The following is a 15,696-nucleotide window of genomic DNA, read 5'->3' on the forward strand; positions in this document are numbered from 1 at the left end:
GCACCCTAGTTTCTTGATTCGATACCTCAACAATGTGAAAAACAAGCGGGAGGTTCTCTGATGTAAGCTTTCTGAACGTGGTTAGTTTGGGGACTTGTATAACTTTCTTTGTACAAGTCTAGAGAGTGAATTGACCTATGCATCAGTGGATAAAGCTAAGACACAATTACCGTACTGACTTCAATGCAGAGGTCTTTTTTTTTTCCCAAGTGGTTAACACATGTAATGAGTCCGTTCAGCTCTTCATTTTCATCGGCATATCCCAGATAAAGTTTCCTTCTCTGATGATTAAAGATGATGCAGGTATTTCCATGAACAGGCAAACCACGTGACTAAGGAACGCAGGACTTCAACTACAGAAGGATTATAAAAATTGTGCACTGGTGCATGTTAAGTCCCACTAACTAGCTTTTTACATTTTGGTGAGGGGACCAAATGGCATAATTGTGAAAACAAAGGCACCCTTTTTGAGACACAATAATATGACCAAGTTTGGATTAGATTCAAAAAGCGTGACTTGAGTTAAGCATACAAGACATGGATAGGTTAGGGAAACAAATATGTTCCCATGGAAGTAATAAAGCATTCTGAAGTAAAAAATGTCCGCAAGGAACACGGTGGATATATGAGAAACAAGAAATAAGAATAAACATGATGAATATAAACATTAAAGAATAAAGTTAAATGAAGTGACTCAACCTGTGAAAACCCTCAAGAGATACATATTAATCTCCTTGTACTGATTTAAACATTTCATTAGTGTTTAATAGTGTTATATATAAGCTATTATAAATATGAAAAAAAATCTGTCATTATTTTCCGTCATGTTGTTCCAAAACTTCATGGCTTTTTCCTCAGTCACGGTCATTTTAATAACTTTTTCTGTAATCAAATTGAACGCTGACTGCGGCTGTCAGTCTCTAACATTCTTCTAAATTTCTCCGTTTGTGTTCCACTAATCAAAGTCAGTCATAGAGGGCTGGAACAACAGAAGGGAGAGTAAAAAAAAAAAAAAAAAAAAGATGACAGAACTTTTATTTTTTTGACGAACTATCACTTTAAATAGCGCAAATGGAGAGCGCATACGTGTTCTTTATCCGTTTATAAGTTTTCTTTAACTTAAAAAAAAATGCACATAATTCCCTTAAAATGTTCTTTACGATCCCAGGCTTATTTAAGAAACGGACATATCTGACTGAAACCAAGTTTGACAGTTGACTGGAGAACTGCTCGGTCCCACTCGTAAAGAACTCGTTTAGTTAAACTGACTCGTTGAAAGATTATATACGAGTCGTTCGATTGTTGAAAAGCGAACATTCTAAGATGAGCGAATTCAATTTCCATTTGATTTAACGGAATATTCATAAGAAACTGATTAATGTTTGTTCAACTGAGAGCAAATGTTAAAACTTCTGACAGGCGAGCGATTCTGCCTCGTGAGCAGAGCGAGTATGAAACACAACATCACCGGCTTCAACTTGGAATTCCCTCCAAGCAGATTAGAAAAAAGGGAACATTTCTGCAACATTCTTGTTGGATAAGAGAGTTTTCTCACCTTTTTTTCAAAGGCTGGTCATCTTTAACTTGCTTTTTTTCAGCCTTTAGTTTGAATATCCTCAGGTAGCGGGACGTTTAAAGAGACGGAATGAAAGTCTCGTAGATCCTGACGGCGTAATGCTGTTGTGTTCATTGGCTGTGTGAAGGAGGGCAGTTCGTGCCTCTGTATGGAAAAGGGATGTTGGTAATGTGTGGCGCAATATTCCAGACGGATAAATGGGAAATGAACGAACTACCCGGTGGCTATGATGTGAATTCTGCCTTAAAGAAACAGTGTTGGTATCTAAAGAATGTCTAACAACTAGATACAGACGTCACAACAAATAATTTAGTGTTGGGAGTTTAATAATATAATAATAATAAAAAACACACATCACAAAGATCCAAACATTATAAATGTATAATATTAATTAATTAATTAAATTAATTAGAAAACACTGACCAAAGTTACATAAGTAGGCTACACATTAAATGCAAGTTTCTATTACGGTGCATATTATTGCACAAAAGTTTATTGTGCGTATAATATAATAATAATAATAATAATAAAAACACACATCACAAAGATCCAAACATTATAAATGTATAATATTAATTAATTAAATTAATTAGAAAACACTGACCAAAGTTACATACGTAGGCTACACATTAAATGCAAGTTTCTATTACAGTGCATATTATTGCACAAAAGTTTATTGTGCGTATGAAATGTCCATAATCCTGCAACAATATCCCAATTCCTGGCAATAGGCCAATTGGGGTTCCAATTTGAAATTCTTCATTTAAAAAAAAAAAAAAAAATGTTTAAGGTTGTTTATTGGCTGGCTGGTTAAAATGTGAGGAGCGAACCAACTCACTGTGGACTGGTTTTAAAGGTAGTTGTACAGTACAAAAGGTATATAACATTCAGAAATTAGTGTTTCTCGCTGGGATATTTCCATAAATCTCTCTCAGAACCAACAGAGCAGTATCTTCAGACTCCCTGCAAACAAACAGAATGAATGATAGATTTCAGAGTATATAAACAATACACCATAGCAAGTGTCATGGAAGATTTTCTCTTACCAGTAGCACAAATGGCTCTGTATGGCAAACAGGTACTCATTGAAACTTTCAATCGGTGTCTCCTGGAGGACAAAGTCAATACGACGCCCACGATTCAACGTCCCCACCTTGGGGAAGTTTCTTTCCTCCTGCTCCATTGGTGACACTGCACCACAAATATTACAATTTAAGCAGGGACATTCAAAATATGAGGTGGATTTTTTAAATATCTGAATCAAAAAAAGTTTCATTAGATACCTTCTGCTTCATCTGTAGGGGTCATGGAGCTGATTCCACCCTCTGCGAGCGCTGGCGCTGGGACCTGAGAAATGCTCTGCCACACCATTCGTAGTGATCCCAGGAGATCAGAACTGACTCGAGTCAAGCCTTCTTTGAGTTCTGCAAGCATCAAAACATTTCATTCAGTTACATTAAGTAATTTTAGAATATAAAAACTCTTGGTTTATTAAGTGACTTGAAGTACCGAGGTGCATCCTTTTTCTGCCTTTATGATGGGGTATCAACATGGGGGGCAAGTCCATGTCTTGAGGCAAAATCATGGGCTCAATTCGATACGCCACTGGGTCAAACTGCACACATCATATTCGAGGTGTAAGAACAGAGCTGTAAGGAAGTTTAAAGGTTCTCAGTGTTTTGGAGAGTGTCTTACTGGATGGAAGATGTTGTAAAAACTCTTGCAGGTTGGGAAGCTGTAATTAGGATCTATCCTCTTCAGACCTCGAACAATTAAAAACATTCCTATGGGTGAACCCATGGCAAAGAACGACTGCGGATGAAAGGCTAACTGAGGATAATCGATGGATACCTGCGGAATAAAGATGCTGTTATTTGGCAAAAACAGACAATAGCAGCCCAAACTTGGAAGAACATTCAGAAACCAATACTTTTATAGATGTGATTAAATGATATATGAAAAATAGTTAATGTATGAAAAACACAAATTATTTCCACTCAAAATTTATTTATTATTAGATTTGTCTGTAACTGTGTATTCTAACAATTCCAATTTTAAATCAAGAAGTCTTTTAATGTAATAAAATATGCTGTAATATTGTGAAAATTAGTGCAATTTAAAATAACAGTTTTCTATTTTAATACACTTTAAAATATATTTAAGTCCTGTGATGCAAAGCTGAATTTTCATCAGCCGTTACAACAATCTTCAGAGTCACATGATCCTTCAGAAATCTTTCTAATATGCTGATTTATTATCCATGTTGGAAACAGTTGTGCTGCTTAAATATCTATATATAAATAACTTACTTGTCCAATGCCAACATCAAAATGCTGATAATCAACCGCACTAGTGGTGGGGGTGTGATGTTCATTTCTCATCCCTAGACTTGGGGAGTGTGTCTCATTTTGGGCTGCATGTCCACTTCCAGATCTAGAGTGCTGTTGGATGTTCAAGAAGTAGTTACTAGAAAGTGTCAAAACAGACATTCCAATCTAAAACAATGGACTCTTATCTGTCTTCCCTTCCATTTTTGGGTGCGGAGAGGAAACTGCACACTATTAAAACTACATTGCAAACCTTTCCATTTCTGGTCATAAGAAATTCTCCTACAAACACAGGGCTATAAAGGATTCCAGGAATTACCTTCCATTTCTTCACACAGTTCATCATTTTCTTGCGAGGACCCAGAGGTATTCCGATATCTTTTAGGTCCTTCTCTGAACAAAGCATCTGAAGCCATTTAATTGGAGTAAGAAGGGTGAAAATTAACAACTGGAGTGTTGTGTTTTGTGTGTTATTGGTGATTCAGAAAAAAAAAAAGAAAAAAGAAAAACACTGACCAAGGACTCCATATCCATTTGTTCTCTGTGCAGTGTATTGAGGTGCTCCTCTAACCCATGGCCCTTCAGCACCTCCTCCAGACTCTCATAGGAACCGCAGCCTGGGTCTACATGAGCGTCCTCACGGAGCTGTGCAGACCACAGAAATACATTCTTCAGAAATTATCTTTAAAACCAAATCTAATGCATAAGGTGCAAAAGCTGCAATTTGATATACATGTTTGTAAACAAATAATTTATTTATTATATATTTTTAAATATAAAAAAATATATTAATTATTTAAAAATCTCTTATAATAATAATAATAATAAAATAATTTTCTTAGTTATTAGACTAGTCAAAATGTCTTGCAAAGACATTTTAGTTACTATTTATTAGTGACATTAAAATTCACAATTAATGTAGAGACACCTGGATGTTATGATTCTAAAGCGTACTGTACTATTTTAGACAATAACCATTCACAGTGATGCAATTATGTTTATTACTAAATAATTATTTGATAATATATCATGACAAAGATAGTTACTGTGCAAACTAATGTTATTTTAGTATTGTTTATATACTAATATAGAATTTATTAATAGTGTGAGTTAGCTTATTTTTTAATTTATATAGAATTTTTCTTTTAATTTAATTTATCTTTTTGTCCGTTTTTTTTGCATTTCTATATATTGTTAATTATTATACATTTTTTCAATTTTAGTTTAAGTAAACATTATACTTCGATTTGTAATATGTAATATCCCCATTTGATTTCTATATTTTATTTTATTTCAATGAAATCAATAACAAAACTGGTACAGACCTCATGAGGTGTGCCATCTGCATCAGTCTCTTGATTGGTCAGGAGATCAAACAGGATCAATGAGCCTGTGTGAAACATGACACATTATTATAATGGACATAAAATATCTGCACCGTCCCTAAGTACAGGTTCTTATTACATCACCAAACCAAAATATTCTGTTCTGAAAAGTGCAGTTAACACTTTGTACCAAGGCTGTGTCCAACCAGGGAAGCGTGTCCTGTGAAGTCTGGATGTCTCTGGAGGAAGAGGCTGTGCAAACGGTTGATCTCGGAGGCCACTGTATCCACAATGGTCTGACAGTATGTAGCGCTGTTGTAGAAGAAAAGGTCCAGCACTGTGTCGTTGCTGAACTGACGCAGGCGGCTAATGCTAGGCAAAGTGATTCTCTCAATGTCTCTATTACAAATAGACATAAAACAGTAAAATAATTGTGTGTGTATTATACATATAAAGTACATTTATTAATGGGTCGTTCCATGTCAAATCAATAAAAATTTTATTTACTTCCCAAATATTAGATTTTTGCAGTTTTGTCTAAAGAAAGATAAACCTGTATAGTGATGAAGGCCAAAATATTAAATGTCATGGATATATATTTACAGAGTAAAACACTATTTTGTAGAGAGGAGTCTAAATGTCAGTTTTCACCTGAGATTCAGAGCAAAATTACAGGGGTAAAAATGACTTCGGAAAGAAGGCAGCATAATAATGTTATTTTTTTACTTATTAGATTGGTAGGTTTGCAATTTTCAAGTTTATTCTCCATCATGAGTGCTATAAATATTAGATTTCTCCCCAGAGATTCCAGAGATAATTTCTGTATCAACCTCTGGTTGAGCTGACACGGAATGACCAGAATACAATAATAGGCAATGTCTTACTTGTCAACTCCTATAGTTTCTCCATGCAAGACTCTGTGCCAGTTGACTGGAAGGTACTCGACCCTTCCAATAATGCACGAGCCCTCACTCTGCCTGAAGTGGCTCTTGAGAAGGCTGTTGGAGGCGTTTCGAAATTCATTCACTGCAGCAGAGAAATAAGAAAAAAAAAAAAAAAGTGTCATAAACATGGCTTGCTAACAGCTCAACGGCTGCGAACCAATCAAACACACTGAAGAAGTGCATGTATTCTGTTTTAGATAAAGGCTCACCGCACTGGACAATGCCACGGAGACGTATGTCACAGGCCGGACCGATACCGTGAACCATGAACACCAGGTGGTCTACCATCTCTGGTTCTCCTGCAAAAACACAGCAAGAAAATTATAACAAAAGACAGATATTGTTAGCAACACATTACAATCCACAGAAACGTAGTGAGCTTCCCTGCCGTCTACTGCCTATAGAGACAGCTACCTTTTAAGGCAGCATCGTAACACAAATACTGCTTCTCATTCGGAGTGACTGAACAATTGTAATAGAGGTTTAGATGTTGCTAAGCTAACTGTATGATGCTTCAAAAATACACAGCATAAACATAAGTAAAACAGTCTAAGAGGGTTTGATATAGTATTGAATGAAATGGGTATATCTGTTATCAGCATTTCTCTCAAGCTGCCATCATGGATGAGCTTGTCATAACGTGTTCTGGGGCTACCTACATGAAGGTTATAGTATTTCCCCTTACGAAAAATAACCATGGTTTTATTATAGTAAAACTGTAGTAACCCATGGTTTTTTGGCATATTGACTGCCATTTGTAAAACCACAGATTTACTACAAATACCATGGTTAAACTATGGTTAATATAGCAAAACCATGGTAAATTTGTGGTTACCATGGTTTAACTACAGTAACCATGGTTTTTTGGTTTTATTTGTAGTAAAACCATGGTTAATTTTCGTAAGGGTCTGTACCAGAAATACTGACCAATATTAGGTATTTTACTTTTGAGAAACAGAAACATGCGTATACGATGCCATAAAATGAAAAGTTGCCAGGAATTTTAATAGATTTTGGTAGTTACACTAATACACTCACCCTCTGGTATCTCAACTGGAATATTCTCAGTTCCTCTCTTTAGTGTCCTGGGTTGAGTTCGTTCATTCGGGGAAGGGGGAAACTCTTTGCAGCTGCTGGGATACTGCATCATGAGCTGAGGTATTGCAATGAGAAACACAGAATGTAAATTGTGAACAGAGAAGTGTCTGTTTTTAACATTAGTTTTCCATTCAGGCAATACCTTTGGATTGTGAAGGATCACAGTGTCCCCTGTTGGGAGCTCCACATTCTGCTTCCATTCGTTTAGGGTCATTGCAATCATATAGGCATCCTGTTTATGAATATAGAAAAACGAGTAAGCATTAAAAACTGGACGATTTTGATTTGTTCTAGAAAATCTGTCTTTTCTGACCTCTAAGAAATCACTGAGATCTTCACTGTAGGGAGTGTAGTTCAAGTCTTTGTTGCCTTTGTGGAACCAGGAGCAGCGTCTGACCTCGGCGGGCTTCTGTTCCCAATACACTGAGTAACGCTGCCTTTCACGTAGCCTGACGTCATACCTCCTTCCATCTGTAGCCACTACTACTTCATCCTTTTCTTTTTTACCCACTGCAGACAAATCAGACATAATGGCGAAACATTCAAACATGTGGACCTGTGCCATGATCTAATAAACTATACTTTCATCAACAGCAACCAATGGTTTTGGGGTTTTGTTAAGAAGAAGTCAATGGGAACCTCGACTGTACGCCTCCTCCAGCCGCTGGGAGTCTTCTCTGCTGAAGGGTTGCCAGGAGTCTTTGGAGTCCGTCTGCTGGTTGTAGAACCAGTGGTGCTGGACCGGTTCATACGACTCAACAACATTCATGGTGAGAACATGAGGGACTACACGCCAAGACCAATAGACTGCAAATATAACATTACAACCATTTTACTATATTTCAAATGATTTAAATTATTATTTTAGAATTTCAGAGTTTTTTTTAACCTTCCAGCTAAGAATTTTTGGTTCCCAGAACGGTTCAAGTAACATTTGTTGCTGGTTATAAAAATAAAACCAAAAAATAACCAGCAGGGAACATTTAGTAGGCTTTGAATAATTTTTAGTTGTCACAAAACATCACTAAAACTTTCTGGGAAGGTTCGTTTTTGGTAAAAAAAAAAAAAAAAAAAAAATTGTAATAAGGACGGAAAGAAACCAAAATGTTTTAAAATTAAGACCCTCCAGACAGCTATATCGCAAATACATTCTGAAATGGGGGAAACCTATAAAAAAAAAACTATAAAATTTATGCATTTTAATATATATATATATATATATATATATATATATATATATATATATATATATATATATATATATATATAAATAATCTGGACAAAAAAATCCGTCACGTCACTGATTCATAAATAAAATAAAATTAAATAATAGATGCAAGAATACTGCAAGACAAACAAACAGCAAGTAAAACATGACTTCTGACTTCAAGCAGAGAGGTGACGTCATCAACATGGTGTCAAACCTATTACGTAATATTTGATGATGACAGCAACACAAATGACAAACAGTCAAACTGTTAGCTGGCCCAAGCGTGAAATAGCAATACGAACATTTGGAGGCCGAAAATATAAAAAAAGCCAATCTAACGATGGGAACAATGCGGAGCGTGTTTGCGTTGGCTGGCTGTGTAATTGTACTGCGAAAGTAGGACACGGCATTTAAACGAGTTACCGAGGACAGTGAAACTCAAACAAATGCATTTATTTGATCGTGCGAACTTAACACCACATAGAGAATCGAGTATTATTTAGAATATAAATGGCAATTCAATGCATGGGAAATATAATTGTATTTGACTGACACGAGGACCGTTCCGGTCTGGAAATCTTTAAAACACGATGTGAAAACATACGCAGTGTAAGTAATACGAGCCTGATACAAATGTAACAAATACAGAGAAAAGCATAATAATGTATCAGCCATCTACTCACCGGCTCCGAGTACGGATACACGCTTGGGACAAAAATGACTTCTGACGGAGAAAGCAAACCTCACCCGTAGCTCACTGTCGTGTCACCGGTCAAGTCAAAGGTTCGTGCATCTACCAGGAGCTGAGTCTTTATAAGAAGTCTTTGTGTCTAAAGGTCGACTAAAAGGGGTGAAGGGTTATTATGATTCAATCAAACTGAAATTATGATGCTCTTCATCATGCGCAGTGAATAATAAATGAGCTAGTTTTCAGCGTGTTGCACAATGTTTCCTTTAGAGTTTATATTTAGAAGATCCACAGTGGTGAATGAACTTCCACTTTTTAATGTAACATTAAATATTTCAACAATTGTTAGACAAGGAAATTCAACACACTGGACACACACTAGTCATTGTTCATTTTTATGATTTTCCACATTTAAGAATCATGATCTTAAATCACATAAATATGTGACCCTACACTGAAACCAGTCATAAAGGTCAGTGTTCATCTGAAAGCTGAATAAACAAGCTTTCCATTGATGTTTGTTAGAGTAGAATCAAATCAGCTTTAAAATTCTTGGATATTACTAATCAAAAATGAGGTTTTGATATATTCACGGTAGAAAATGTACTAAATATCTTCATGGAACATGATCTTTACTTAATATCCTAATGATTTTAAGCATAAAAGAAAAATCTATAATTTTGACCCATACAATGTATTATTGGCTAGTGCTGCTTATGATTGGTTTGTGGTCCAGGGTTACATATAAGAATACACATTATGTAGTAATGTCATGTAGTAAGTTAAATATGAGATAAATTATCGTTTTGTTTAAAGTGGTTTATTTTCTATTCAGGTATGCAATCTCACAACATTTAGGTCATTTATACCTTATATCAAATAAATAAAACATCAAATAAAATCTAGGCCAGAGAGTTGCAATAAACAAATTTAGCCAAAATTAAGCTTTTACTCATTAGTGGTTGGCTAATTGTAAAACTTATTACAAACTACGCCTAACTTCTTACACACTTCTTTTCTTTAGAATCTAAGAGTTTTATGAGCCTCCCAGTTTTCTCTCAACATTTTAAATGCAATTATTTGGTTCCCTCTAAAATTTTAGTTAATATTAATATTTTAATTTTAATTTAATTTAATTAAAAGTTTGGAGAAAATCTTTTATAGTTATTGACACAATTAATATCCCATACATATTTTTTCAATAATTTGTGTAACAGTTTGTATAAAAACTTGTCTTCCATGTTGTATCAAGGATCCAAATAATGTCAGATAATTTATCAAACATTACTAATAGTTTTTTACAGAGAAAACATATTGAACAGAACGTCACTGACTCACTTCCAGAAGATTCCCGAGTGATGTCCACACAGCACAAGCTAATCTATAAACAGATAAGACACAGAGCAAAGTGTTGACAGACGCCAAAACATCAAATCATCAGATCACGATCCAGCCGATACATTAGAAATCGTCACAAACTTTATTGACAAATATATTTCAGGGGATTTCCTGTACAGATAGACTGGAGATCTCTATAAACATGTCTGCCAAGTTTTAAAGTTGACCTAGAAGCTGTTTTCACAGATATTTCTTCACTAGGATAGTTCACATGTAAACGTCAAAGAGCTTGATAAGATACGAATTTTCAAAGACATTTGTGCTCTACAAAACAGTAAACGGTATAAGAAGGCAAAAACTAGAAGTGCTTGTTGATTGACAGGCATCACACACACAACAAATGGTTTGGTAAACTTCCACACAGTAGATAGTTGTTGGTCCGGTTAAGTTTCTACAAAGGTAAGAGGTAGCCTGGGACGTCATGCTTGCGTTCCTGCACTGGAACCATGACCTCTCTCAGTCGGAGGGGTCTGTGGCAGTCCGAGTCGCTGAGAGCTGGGTAATGCTGTCTGTAACAGAGGTATGCCAAGGCCAAGCCCAGGAGGGATCCCACCAACACATCTGGGAATGAACGGGAGATTGTGTCACTGCTTTGAAACCATATACATGAAGGTAGGGCTGTGAGGAGGATATGATAACCTCACCTTGCCAGTGATGTTTGTAGTCACATGTTCTGGAGAGGGCGATCATGCCGGCGAAGAGGAGGGGGGTGAGGAAGGCACACAACCTCCAGGCTTTACCACGGCCCACTGGGCTGAAACAGTGCAGCTTCCCAGCCAAGTACAGCGCAGTGAAGCCCAGCCCAGCAAACGCAACTATGACGACATCAAATGATTTAAGAGTCGCAGGTAGCTGGATATGAGGTCAATACTAAACTGTTAAAGAATATTGAATTTTAACTATTCAGATATTTCATATATTTAAAAGTTTTTTTTTTTTTAACAAGGACAGCTTATTTATAAATAAATAAATTGATAAATGATTAGCTCAAAGTGAAAGTAAAGATTTTTTAAAAGATTTTAAAGAAAATGTAGAAAAAAAATTCTGTTTCTTTGATCTTTCTGAACTTTCAGATATTACATTTCTGAAGATTGATGACACTAAGAATTTTGCTTTGTTTCACAGGAATAAAACACATTTTATAATATATTCAAATATAAAACTGTAAAAAAAAATATTGGTTTTAATGCATTTTCAAGAAACTAAAAAAAGCACCAAAAAATTATATATATATATATATATATATCTTACCAACCCCAAACTTTTAAGCAGTAGCTAATATTATACTAAAGTTTGTTTATATTATATTATAATTAAATTGTATTTTTTTTTTATTAAATGTACTTAAAATAATACAGAAGATGAAAATGAATCATTTTGATTGTATTTAGGGCATTACATTTGATGAAGTTTTAAAAAGTCCACATAATATAAAAATGACCCCTATTAACCTCTCTAACACATCTTCTCAGTTTTATTGTGCTTGACTCATTTGTGCCATTTATGCAAAAATAAAATAAAATAAAAATAAAAATAATAATACTTTTTACAATCCAATCAATTTCATGAAGACAAACTTCCTATCTTACCTTTTTCTCGTTTCAGAAATAAATCAGATTACAGATGCAAATCTTTGTAAATAGTGTTTCACGGTGACTGTACAAAGTGCCAGTAAATAAACCCAGCAGCTGCTCTTACAGGAAGAGTGTCCACTTGGAAAGCTCTTCCTGCCATCCATGACTACATCCGGGTCACCGCTACAGTGAAGCTCTGGGTTCATTTGGCCATCCGGGAAACACCGGTAGAAGAAATCAGGTCGTGGCCTGGCAGGGAGGCAGAAATGAAGTTTAAATGGGAAAAAGAGTCTCCGAAGCTTTCAATAAATGCTTCATTTTTCTGTACTCAAAGGCAAGCAATAGGAGATGTTGAAATGTAATATTAAAGTATCTAACGCAAAGTTAACATTCTAATAAGGGTAGATTACTCACTTACCTGCCCACGATTAGCTTGATAGCATTAGTGAAAATTCCATTCAACACCAGGGTCAAAGTCACAGCTGTAGCACACAAACAAAACACAGAGATTTATGTTAACCGGCAATAACTCTCAAGATTATGAAATCATCATTTATCACATCTCATAATCAACCATTATCAACACAACTATATTTTACAAGGATTTGCTCTAAATAAACACTACGGGGAAGCATACAACTATTCTATAATATATGTATATAATTTTATATAAACTATAAAAATAATCATTATGATTACAAACAATGTTATATTATTTATTTTACTTTTGTCTATTTTTATATATATATACACATACATATATATACACACACACACACACACACACACATATATATATATATATATATATATATATATATATATATATATATATATATATATATATATATGTATATGTATATATATGTATATGTATATATGTGTATATATATATATATATATATATATATATATATATATGTGTGTGTGTGTGTGTGTGTGTGTGTGTATATATATATATATATATATATATATATATATATATATATATATAATGATTGTTTATATAATTATTTATATATTTTTTTTGCTGTAAGGTGCCATTTTCACACATTTCATACCCAAAGCTGCTTCTTTCAAATCTCCCTTTCCTCCTTTTTTCAATAAGGCAAGTAAGAAAATAACCAGCAATGGAGTGAAGAGGGCGATAGACTGTTTCAAAAAGTTAATCAGACAAAAACAGTAATGAGATTCCCCATTATCATCCTCGCACACATGCATTTTATATTGGACTGAATTTCCGTGGCTGAACACCAGTTGTAAGCACTTACAAACATGAAGCGGATGGGAACATATTCCTTTTTGACGGGATTGAATTTATAGAGCCAGAGTTCCTCGGGCTGGATCTCACGGCTGAACGGAGGAAGCATCTCAGTCATGCTACAAGAGCATAATAACAGCCTGAGAAAACAATCCTCATCTCCACAAACCAAAACAGAGACTGGAAAATCTTCAACGACAGCTCTATAAAACTGAACCAAAGACTAGCAGAACAGGTTATGAAGGATGAGGATACTGGTTCGATTAGTCAAACCCACAAATGTAACTGAAGTTTTGAACATGTACTTACACAAAAACAGCTAAAAGCAGCAGCCGCATAATAACTTCAGCAATAAAGCCATCATCAAAACTCTTCCTCATCTTTGGTCCTGGTTTGCCATCGACAACAGATCCACCTAAAACCTGGAAAAAGTGGAAGATTGTTGCATTAAACTGAAATCGTAATTTAAATACAAATATAGAATGAAGTATCTGAGAATTCAACCAGGAACCTCCGAGATAAACTTCATCCCCAACAAGTTACCGTCCACCAACAGGAAATGAGAAGATATGACGGGGAATGTGATACTTCAACTGGTTAGTATTATAAACCCAAAACAAAAAGAAAAGAAACCACTAGTGTTATTTAAATGGGGATTTAATATTACATTTATTGCGTCTGCAGCACAGAACCCTGTTAGAATCTCCAGTTTAAAATGGTATCTGGTTTCTAGCTGGTTTATGATGGTCATTACAAGCTGATTGGCCAGTTGCATCACAAACCAATCTGACCACCAAGAATGAAGAACTAGTAATTGGTTTGTTGTATGACCTTAATTAATAACCACATTGGATCAGCAAGAAACCATCGATCATGAACAGCTTAACCTCCTTATGATGGTTTGTTGATGGCCCAAGATGGTCTATACTACAGTTAGAACCAGCATAAACAAGCTGTCAGGTTTGACGCTGGTCTAAGATGGTCTGCAGCTTCGACCAAACCAGCTACCATGTTCCAAAGTACCACTAGATTTACCAGTTTTTCCAGCATGGAACTCCTCTCGAAAAGCTAGTTTAAGTGGTAGCTGGTTTCTAGCTGGTGGTCATTACAAGCTGGTTAGCAAGTTGCCATGTTTGAAAAACCCAACCGGACCACCAAGTAGAACCAGCCAGTAGATGTTATGTTGCTGGTCACCAACCAATGACCACCTTGGACCAGCTAGAATAACTATTCTTATCACTTAAAGATAGTATGAAAAGCTTGTAGATGGTCTATGCTATAGTTTAAACCAGCATTAACAAGATGCATCAACAGTTGGTTGCTGGTGTAAGATGGTCTTCAACTAAAAACCAACTAGAAATCAGCTACCACGTTTCGAAAAACAGGTGGGTTTAGGCTAGCAGTTTTTTCCAGCACTGAAGAAAGTTTCGATATTTCCTGGTGAAGCAACCAGAGCACTAGTGTGTCACGGAAGACAGACAAACTGATGTTAATTTGTAGGATGTGCTGCCACCAGCCGCGCGACCCTCCGCGCCACATCTGGGATTTCTTACGAACATTTCCGCAAACACGACATCGCGCATCCTCCGTCTTTTGCCTGCAGGTCGGAGCTGAATACAGACCTTCGGATTCTTTCCTTTTCCGTCTAAACCGCCTCCTTGTCGGCTGTTGAGAGCAGCCTCCGGAGCAGAATTTCGTGAGGTCTATCATATATATTTGACATGTCCAGCAGCAGCTGAGCGCCGTACTGAGTGAGCAGCGATGAAGAGGTCTGACGAGGCAGTTCATACAATGACAACACGTCAGTCCTTTCAGGGACGTCCTAATCGCGAAGGAATCGTTCATTTGAACCGGTTCTTTTTATTAGTTCGAACGAGGCTTTGTGAATCACGCGAATTTAAAGGGATCAATGGATGCAATGGATGATGACTCTTGACTTTGTTTTTTAAAATAGCACAATTTTCCCTTCGAAATTAATCAAAAAGTTCGGTCAAATTTTGTCAAAACGAATGTTTTAAAAACTTTTCACTTTACCCCAAAAAATGTCCTGAGAACATATACTAGATACTTTCAAAGTAAACTCCACTAAAAATAAAAAAAATACTGTTTTTTAAGTTAACGCAAAAATGAGCGATTAACTGCAGTAATATTTATTTAAACGTTTCTTGTGAACACTACGCGATGACTCGCTGAATCAAAAACGTTTCAAAAGAATCGATTCGGACACGATTCATACAACCTCTAGTCTAGAGACTGTCACATTTGCACATTTTCTTAGGCACCTGGACCATATTC

The 15,696-nt window shown here is 35.7% G+C and overlaps 2 protein-coding genes across 5 annotated transcripts; both read right to left on the bottom strand.

The window, feature by feature from the left end:
- Nucleotides 1-1,889: 1,889 nt before the first annotated feature.
- Nucleotides 1,890-9,380, bottom strand: LOC113109694 (phospholipase DDHD2). The gene is made up of 17 exons (XM_026273423.1): nt 9,164-9,380; nt 7,910-8,077; nt 7,584-7,780; nt 7,413-7,502; nt 7,211-7,325; nt 6,382-6,471; nt 6,113-6,254; nt 5,419-5,627; nt 5,229-5,293; nt 4,420-4,548; nt 4,223-4,309; nt 3,886-4,017; nt 3,272-3,427; nt 3,086-3,191; nt 2,860-3,000; nt 2,623-2,767; nt 1,890-2,539 (listed from the first exon to the last, which is right to left on the bottom strand). Exons 2-17 carry the CDS (start codon nt 8,037-8,039, stop codon nt 2,464-2,466), a joined length of 2,010 nt encoding a protein of 669 aa, XP_026129208.1. The 5' UTR covers nt 8,040-8,077; nt 9,164-9,380; the 3' UTR covers nt 1,890-2,463.
- Nucleotides 9,381-10,625: 1,245 nt separating this feature from the next.
- On the bottom strand, nt 10,626-15,207 carry LOC113109695 (phospholipid phosphatase 5-like). 4 transcript variants are annotated; one of them, XM_026273424.1, is made up of 8 exons: nt 14,959-15,207; nt 13,711-13,823; nt 13,412-13,520; nt 13,202-13,292; nt 12,559-12,622; nt 12,265-12,389; nt 11,211-11,381; nt 10,626-11,127 (listed from the first exon to the last, which is right to left on the bottom strand). In XM_026273424.1, the coding sequence occupies exons 1-8, from the start codon at nt 15,187-15,189 to the stop codon at nt 10,958-10,960; spliced, it is 1,074 nt and encodes a 357-aa protein (XP_026129209.1). In that variant the 5' UTR covers nt 15,190-15,207; the 3' UTR covers nt 10,626-10,957. The 4 variants fall into 4 exon arrangements, with proteins under 4 accessions (XP_026129209.1, XP_026129213.1, XP_026129211.1 ...); XM_026273428.1 differs by having other exon boundaries at nt 15,024-15,160; XM_026273426.1 differs by having other exon boundaries at nt 14,955-15,060.
- Between the last annotated feature and the right edge of the window lie 489 nt (nt 15,208-15,696).

The sequence above is a fragment of the Carassius auratus genome, chromosome 10 (genome assembly GCF_003368295.1).
Source record: "Carassius auratus strain Wakin chromosome 10, ASM336829v1, whole genome shotgun sequence".
Lineage (NCBI taxonomy): Eukaryota > Metazoa > Chordata > Actinopteri > Cypriniformes > Cyprinidae > Carassius > Carassius auratus.